Source organism: Octodon degus, unplaced genomic scaffold, assembly GCF_000260255.1.
Source record: "Octodon degus isolate 3935 unplaced genomic scaffold, OctDeg1.0 scaffold00237, whole genome shotgun sequence".
In the NCBI taxonomy this organism is placed as follows: Eukaryota; Metazoa; Chordata; class Mammalia; order Rodentia; family Octodontidae; genus Octodon; species Octodon degus.
In genome coordinates, this window is record NW_004524813.1 from 1,535,095 (window position 1) to 1,544,618 (window position 9,524).

Here is a 9,524-nt window from a genome sequence, read left to right on the forward strand (position 1 = left end):
GCACTTCTCTTAATTCAATATGAACAAAGGGATTACTTTGTCCCTAATCCATCAAGGCACAAACATCAGAAAAATCCTTATTCTCAATCTCCATTTTTTTTTTTTTTTTTTTTTTGGCCACTGTTGTTTGCTTTCCCCACAAAAATGGAGAAGACAAAACTTTATGATGGCTCATTCCTTTACTGAAAATAGTATGAGATATTTTTCCCAATAGGAAAAAAAAAATAAAAGTTGGAATCTTCTTGCATTTAATAGGAATATTCTTTTGCAATCAATTGTAAGGCACTTAACTCTGAGCCTGTTTGAAAATTCTTGTGGAACACATTTACTATGCAAATATAATGAATATGCAAGATTTAAATTACATGTTTCTTCCTTACCGTGACAGGAACCCTCAATTTCTTCGTATCCTGTGCTGCAGATGCACCTTCCAAGTGGAACGAGCCAGTCCCCATCAGCTCCACAGTATAATTTAGGAGTGTCACGCTCCTCGGCGCTCTTCACACAAGACCCCCTCACTTCAACCAAAGAGGAAGAATCAACCCTTGGTATAGTATCAGGAAACATGGCCAAGTTTCGAACAGTGAAAGGGCATTTTTTATAGAAAACACGGACTGAGACCAGGGCAATGCACGCTCCAATGTCTTGAAAAGCGAGATAGAATCCTTTTCTTTCTATTGGGCCCACTTCCCGAATTTCAGTGTTGAGTTTGAGGATGCGGTCACCCAAATCCATCTGAGTAAAACTTTCATCAGCTGCAATCGTGTCAATCTTTGTATACTGGCTTGGCTTGAATTTAACTCCATGGGACTCATCTGATTCCACATAATGCAAGTTAAATGTCTCTTTGCAAGTTCCCAAGACCCATGGGATGCTGTTACAATCCCGCAGTGTAAACTTCATTTCCACATAAATCTTTTGAGCTGCATCACGAGAGATCCAGTTTGTACGAAGCCAATTGTTTTGGTTTGGTTCCATGACATTGCACACCTGGTATGTATGAATGGGCCTGTTGTGTTCATCCATTTCAGTGATGGCATCCCACTACAAAAGGAGAAAGAATTAAGAGATCATAAAATATCAGTTATTAAATTAAAATGATTTTTCCAGTGTTTATTTATTTTTTAATAATTTTATTGAGAAACAAATAGCAATAAGACAGTTTCAAAGCCGATTACTAGCACAGTTTCAATAATTAATACATTGCACATTGTTGTCTTAGTGGTTATTCATAGTACAAGATGCAGACAGGATATATCCACAAACACTATTAGAACAAATCTCTCTATTGATCAAATTAAGAGAATGAATTTGTATGTCTATCCTATTTTGAGTATACAGATACAAAATGGTCATTCATTTGTATCCCTTTTTTTGTTTAGTTTTGTCAGAGAAGGGCATTCTACTGTCATTTAAATACTTAGGTGTGTGAATTCTGCAAAATATTCCAATATAGTCGAGTACTCCCTAATAGTAGTGGGTTATCCACAGGACTGGCAATGTCAGAAGTTGCTGACTTGAGCCTTTTACAGTTCAGCATATTAATATGGCTTTACTTTTTATACTTCATTTTTATACTTTTCTGCTGGATGGTTAAGATCAAGTGTTTATAAAAGTAAAAGGGAATGACGAAGATCCAGATGAAACTGTTCAAAGGAAGAATGCAGCAGCGATTTAACACTGGAGATGGTGCTTGAGAGTATAACTGCCGGCATCGGCTGTCCACAGTCATACTCTCCCGCGCATTAACTGCGTGACAAAGCAAAATTTAATTCATTACCTTTTATTCAACTATAAAACACAGCTGACAATATTACCTGTTTCATAGGGTTGTTGTAAGACATAAATTATTTAAGTCTGTGTAAAGACATTTAGGTGGTTTCTAGTAACTAAAACAATGCAAAGTGGCCTCTACTGTCGTAGAGAAACAACGGAATTCATGACGCAGGCCTTCTTTAGTTTTATTATCTGTCCTCATAATTGAAAAGACCACAAGTTGAGGTGGGTTGACCAGTACTCAGTTAAGTACTTCATTATTTTAGAGAAAATAAGACAAGAATTTTTTCTTATATTTATTCAAGAAATATTGATCAAGACACTACTCTGAACATGAGAATACAGCAGTTAACCCTCTCGTTGGAGATTACCCTGCAGTGGACAGCAGCATTAGTGAGTAAGTTACTAGTATGATAGAAAGTACAATGAGAGAAAATCTAGTTGCAGAGAGAAAAAGGGAGAGGGCCACGGCTTTACGGAGGGTGCCTGCAGAAGGCTCTTAGAGGAAGTGGCGGTGAGCATCTCAGAGGAAAGGTCAAAAGGAAGCAGTGAAGGCGAGTGCTCCAAGGCTGGAACTATGTAATATTTAAGAAGAGCCAGACCAGATACTAGAAGGGACAAACAAAAAGACTTGGTAAGCATCTTCACTGACCACTTTGGCCTTTAGTATTCTGGGGAGATCCCTGGATAACTGTCCCTTCTATGTGTCACGTACAGACATCTGAACAAAGGAAGACACTGTTCTCTTTTTCAAAGAATGATTGCATCTTGAGATTCTAATGTGAAGTAAGTAAGATGCATAAAATTAAATATCACTTAGTTTCTCTTAATTGAAAAACTATAATAAGGTACAAAACAAAAGAGATCATGGGGGAAAAAGAACAAGTTTCTGTTATTCAGCATGAACTGTATCTAAAAACTAACTTTGATATAGTATGATTTTCTTAAATTTTTTATCCTATTAGTGTTGTTAATATGTATATGTGATAATTAACTTTAGAATGACTTACAAGTAAATAAATTAATCTAATGCTGGCAAAATAAAAGGAGACTGGGACAAAGAGGAAAGAAAAGAATTGAGACATGTTAGGTAGCTGTATCAATCCCTAAAATGAGGGCCGTTCAGATAGTTCAGTGGACTAAAGTGCCTGCTTAGGCAGGTGCAGAGACCGGGGTTTGATCCCTGGCATGCTGTGCTGGGTGTGTTGGTGCAGGCCTGTAATTCTACCACTTGGGAGGCTGAAAACAAGAGTTCCATCAGTGTAGTGAGACCCTGTAGTCCCTGTACTAAGATAATTTTTTTAAAAGGCCCAAAATGAATATAATCATTATGTATTACAAAAGTATACCAATAAAAATTAAAGATTAGAAAAAACAGATTATTAAAAACATTTGAGTGCCTCGAAATCAATTGGTATCACCAGTATTTACACATTTTATATTGCATACCTCTATATTGGAAATTTATGAGGTAAGTGTATTTTATTCTATAACTATAATTGAGAATTACCAATAGATGAGAAAGGATCTGGAATTGTTGCCACTTTTTTAGGGAGACCACACTCATCATCAGAGTTGGTCATTTCTAGTAGAGTACACTGTTGGGATGAGAAGCCATTTCTCATGGTGCAGAAGTGTTTTCCTTCGTGATACCATACATCAGTGATTTATAATAAGATTGTTTAACACATTCTGTTTGCAGTTTCTCATTTTAATTGGTTTTAGAGAGTCATTTAATCAAAGCCAGTTGGATTTCAATTAGTATAGTTTCCAACAGAATGGCTACTTTCTTCAATATATTACTGTGATGACACTAAGTATTTTTAATTATCTACTATAAATTTCTACATATAGCTACGTTATTGCAAAGTAAATTTAAATGCAATATCTAAAAAATTCACTTGTATCAGAGGATATATTCTAGAAAAATCAGTTCCTTTAAAATTGAGGCTATAACTTAACACTATATACTCACTGTTAATCTGGGGTGTTTCAATAATCTCATGAGATTTATATAACATTACTCTTCTAAATTCCTTTCATCTTAGTATAGCACACGTTTTATGTTATTTTTGCACTTCAGATTAAGAGCAAACCAGTTATTTCATAGTTTAATCTACAGACTAATCACTCAATATACAACCATGAACTAAGATAATACACATATAATGCATCCTAGCTAGCACGAGGCCCTGAGTTTGAATCCTAGTACCAAAAATAGATATATGATATAATTTCTAATAAAATATCATTATCATCAAAACCAATGTTCAAAATTCTCAGCACTTCTCAGGAAAAACTCTAAATCACTTATCTAGTAATTGCTCTTAATTTGGATAAATTTATAATCAGAATTATGTTTCTCAGAGAACACATGGAATTATTGCCATTACTATATGCTTCATCCCCTATCAGAGTACAAATCTAATAAATTTAGTGAATAATTAAATTTTAATACTTTGAGATGTTAGGTTTTCATGTCAATAAAAGGCACTGACACGCTCAATAAACAACACTTTAAAATATGACATTAACATCTGAAATGCAAAAAATCTCTTAGTTGGAGAAATACTTAATACAATCATTACATTTAATAAAAATAATTTGGTTTGAGAGATGTTTTTAAAAACAGAATGGTCAGGATTACAATTGAATGAAAATCATGACTCCGCCCAAAGGTAGTACATGACACTCAGAATGGCGCATCATTTACCATACTAAGTTTGTGATATGTGATCAATAGTAGTATTTCTTCTGCTCTCATTATTTAAAAAAAATTTGGGAGAACTTGTGAGTCATCCAAGTAGATCATCTCTATTATGCTGTACTAGAAATGATGAACCAGCTAGCAAACCAGCCAAAATTGATCAACTGCTAAATCTCTTCTTAACTGAGAGGAGAAAATAATTTATATTAAATTAGATTCCATAAAACAAAGACATAAATTCAAGGCTGGGATAAATATATAATAAACTATGAAATTCACTACAAAATCTAACATCAGTAGATGCAGAATTATTATCTATCTCAGGCACAATGCTTCTTTTGAAAGTGCTGAATATGTATTTATACGGTTACATAAATGGTTCATTAAAACTTTCAAGTATTAAACTAAATAGGGCTCCTAAATTTGGAGGCCTAATAATGAGTTTGGGGATCACAATTCATATGACTAAATTCATTAAAACAATAAATCATTTTTTAAATACTACTTGAAGTCACCCGACACCTGGGAGGTGGTTGGACACTGGAAAGTGGAGCCAACGAGAATGAAGCTAGACCACTGGATGCCTGGCCTTGAGGGGGACCCGAGGGTCCCAGGACTCTTGCTCTTTCTTTGCTTCTTGTCTGCCAGGTCCTCCGCCACAAAGCACTGTGACTTCCTGTGCGGCCACAGGCCCGACATAACTGGCCCAGGGGACCAGGAACTGAAACACTGAGGCTGTGAGCAAAGATGAGACCTTCCTCCTCATCAGGGGATGGTCTGGATTGTGTCAGTTTGGAAAAACACCACACCGTTATATGCTAATTCATCAGAGCATAATATGGAAAAGTGCTTAGCAAGGGAGAGGAAATCATACATTTCTGCAGAGAAGAACACGTGGCCATTATTTCTGCTTTAATGACCAGGGTGAGTAGATCAGAGAGCTTCTTCTAATTTATCGACATGTTATGAGCACTTTCTTTACAACAAAGAGTACAACAAAGAGTAAAGAGCTCAATTACAAAGTTTAAAACCACAGTGCCCTGCTCAGGAAGAAGTTCTGTTTAAGCAAGACTGAATTGTACTTCAACAGATTCTCCCATACCTTAACTGTAATGAAACTAGTTATAGGCTGAAGAAACATACTATTTATAAGCTATATAGTAAAGCTTTGCTCATTTAAGTTTTTTTTTTTTTTTTAACAAGTGTAAACTCCTTGGTCCTTATCAATCCAATAAAGACATATTTTCTAATTTTGACACCAGTATGAAACCCAACATTCATAAAGGAATTGCCCAGCTTTACATTGCCCACAATTTTTAACTTTTTTCTATGTCCTGGCCTTAACTCTTCTTTACCTGACACCTCCGTGGCCTTTCACAGAAGGTTGTGGCAGACTGTACAATTTGGGAGCGGGGGGCTGGGAGAACAGCCCTTCACACACCCCTTAGACCTGGCACACGGATTGGCTTGACCGCATTTCTCACAGCAAGCCAACCATCCCTAAGTCTGCCGCACCAAGCGACTCCTTAGAGCTCTCTACCATGGAGCCAGTCTGGCTCTTGCCTTAACTCTTCCTTGACTCGGTGAGCACACTCACAGGACGAGCCATACAAATTATCAAAGTTAGCCATGCTAGAGTGTTCAGCTGGCCCTGCCCTACCTTGCCCTGCCTTTCCTTCAGCAAAGCTTTTGCCTCCTGAGAGGCTCCTGGCCTGAACTCTTCTCCACCTGACTCCTGGCCTTCCACAGAATGTGCTGACTTTGCTTCAATTCTCACGAGTGTAACAAATTCTGCCCAACACTTACTCACATTTTTTTCACAGACACAGAAATGTTATAAAATTAGAATAAATCCTCAGAGGGGTCTTAAAACATTCTTTCTGGAAAATATTCAAAGGACAATTTATTCTTATAAACAAAAAGTTTTCACTGAAAAAGATACTCCAAATGACAAAACTTCCATTTATCACTTTTCCAATCACAATTCAAGTATCTGCTCCTGGATCCAAAGGAAGCAACGTATAAAATGATCATAACACAAAAGCAACTCTCTTTTGCTTTTATGGACTGTAAGAAGAGATATCATTTGTAAGGGATTCTATTCTTCAGAATCACGAATAGCTTCATTTCTCTTTTACTGAACTCTTTTCTACATTACATTTTGGTGAATCATCCTATATGTTAGTATTTTAGGTCATAAGAAAAATGTAAAAAATAAAAAGTGAGATATATGAACTGGCATGAGGTTCAGGACCTTATATAAAGGATTAACTATCTTGGTTACTTTGTTCTTGTTGCTGGCACAAAACACCAACCAAGTCAGTGGAGGAAAGGTTTATTAGCTCATAGTGTGTAGAGGCTTCCATCCAGATTGCCTGGCTCCAAGGTAGGGTGACACACGGCAGGGCACAACCACTCATGGTGATGGACAACAGCAAGAGGGCAAAGCAAGACCGTTTTCCTCCCTGAGGCTGTGCGCAGGCCACCCACCCCAGGGCAGCGAGAGCACTCACACTTCCAGTCCCAGCAGAAGACAACGAGCCAGTCACAAACTCTAGGTTTAGCTGCCGCGGAAAGCCCCGCCTCCATGACCGCACGAGGCTCCAGGGGTGAATTCAGACGCAGACCATAACGCTAAGTCAACTGAAGTACTAATGAAGGGTTTCATTATTTTCATCTTGTAAGTCCTACAATTACTAGGTTTCCGTGTATTTAGCATTTCAGAGCTGAAAAATAACTTGCATTTATATTTGTTTTAAAAAGGCACAACTTTTACCCACTATATGAATATGATAAGTAGATACAGTTGCCAGAATTACCTGCATGCACCCTTCTGCTTTGCAGCAGCTAAGCGTATTTCACCTAATGTGCTCTCGGCACCCTCATCGGAGGTGCACACATGTTAAAAGTGATAAGAAGTGCACCTGCAAAGATCGCTGTGCGCTCTTCAGGCCGTTTATGCCTCAGGGTTCTTTAGAAAACTCAAATTTCGTTTCCATAGCATGCTATTTATTTAGTCCAAAACCAGAATTCTTTTTGGGATTCAAAAGTTAGAACAAGAAAATTAATTTTTAAAGCAACTACCATCACTGAGAAATCAGACTGCTTTATTTGCTCAAAAAATAAAATAAGGCAATCAAGTAGCTTTTGTAGGATAAGAATGTTTGGATACTATGCTGGTAAATTGATCCTTACATTCAAAGTACTAACATAAATCTCTCGAATTCTTACTTCTTCCCTTTGAAACTCTTCAGAATTCATCAGAAATATAAACTTTTATTAAGATGACTGAAATGTAAGATAAAAACAAATAGTTTCTAAAATACAAACCCTGGGGGCTGGGAAGGTGGCTCAGTAGAACAAGCGCTTGCCTGGCAAGCACAAGGGCCTGAGTTCAATCTCTGCTTCCACCAAAAAAACAAACCCAAGGGGCACTAGTTAGTTTTTATAACTTGAGCGCATGGCAAAAGCAAAGATCAGCAACCTACCACTTCTAAGAGGCTTACCTCTTTTATCTACAGAATGATGAGGTGGGGGAGAAATTCCACTCTAAGCTTGCCAGAATCATAAACAGCAGCGTAACCGGTCTACGGGGAGGGCTACTCCGTGAAAAATCAGTGTATCATAGGCTGCTGGGGAAGCAAAGCAGGAAGTAGTCTAATAGCGCTGAAGCATGAGATAGGTACTGCCTTCCCTTATGCCTCCTGAAGGATTAAGTGCGCATCAAGTACGTCTTGACACATAGAAGACACATACATGCACTGACACTTCACTCTCTTTGCCTCTTTTTAATATCACATGATGCAACATTATGTATTTTAGTTTTAAAATTATTAAGTCCTGAATTGATTTTTGTCACCATTGTAACAGATACAAACTATATATACTAAAAAGGACAAAATATGTAAAGAAAAACTTTGTTTCTCCTCAAAATGTATTTCTGACAAATATATGAAGGTAAAAAATATGCAGATAGACTATCGCAAACCATTATTCCAAAGGTGTAACTGTAAAGGCCAAATTATTCTTAAATTGTCTATCACTACATTATTAATGATCAACTAATATACTAATGCAATAGAATATCTTTTATTTCAGAACAATCTAAAAATAGACTCAGAAGCAAAATAAAGAAACAATAGCAAAATAATGATAAATCTATAAGTCCTACTCAGATCCCTTTTATTTTGTTCTAAAGTGTTCTGTAATTTGAGGCTATAATTAACTGTTCCCTCACCAGATCAATTTAAAGGAAAAAAATAGAGGAGGAAGAATATCTAACTTCATTCTCAGTAACAATAGTGGAGAATAAAGGACACTTCATGTGAGGAAATGAAATGATACAGATGTGATTTGTTCCACACATTCTTCCTCTTATGCTGAATAAGTCCAATAAATTATAGCTGTTGAAGGCACACAGGAGGTGCGTTACATAACTCAGCAGTGGCTTAGGTTTTGAGGCGCGGGCATCTAACACTCTCTATCAAGAAAAAGCTTCCTTAGGGGTCTTTTTATTTTAATATGATATTTTCTTCAGAACCACTTACATATTCACTCTGAGTCAATATCCTGACATAAACTTTGAAAATTAGTGCCCTGAATTTGGCTACTGGGCATGTAGTTAATAACATAAATCTGTTTTTTTTGCAGCAGAAAAATGATGGCTCTGCATTTAAATGATAACTAGTTTTGGAGAATAAAGTGAGCTGCAGAATGTATCACTGTAAAGATCCATTTCCAGTTCACTTTAGGCAACGAGAAACTTTTTTATTAGTACCACAAAGATATTTAATAAAAACATATGAGTTCAGTGGTACAAGACAATTGCTGAGAGTATTTTAAAAAATTTTGTCACTTTTGGTAGGATTTTCCTATTACTAAGTAATATTAATAAGACCAAAGTATTGTAGCAATACGAATAAATGTCACTAAGAAGAATGATTATCCCATTTTAAAAGTTATGAAATATTTATTAAGATTATTCTGGGCTGGAGAGATGGCTCAGTGGTCTAAAGCACCTACTTAGAACAAGCTTAGCAAA

General features: G+C 36.6%; 1 protein-coding gene across 1 annotated transcript in view; it reads right to left on the reverse strand.

Annotated features, from left to right (window-relative positions):
• Window positions 1-9,524, reverse strand: part of LOC101565073 (ephrin type-A receptor 6) — a 1,186,195-nt gene that overhangs the window by 1,009,970 nt on the left and 166,701 nt on the right. Inside the window, 1 exon segment of the mRNA XM_012512596.2 lies at window positions 381-1,044. Coding sequence (XP_012368050.1) covers window positions 381-1,044 — 664 coding nt within the window.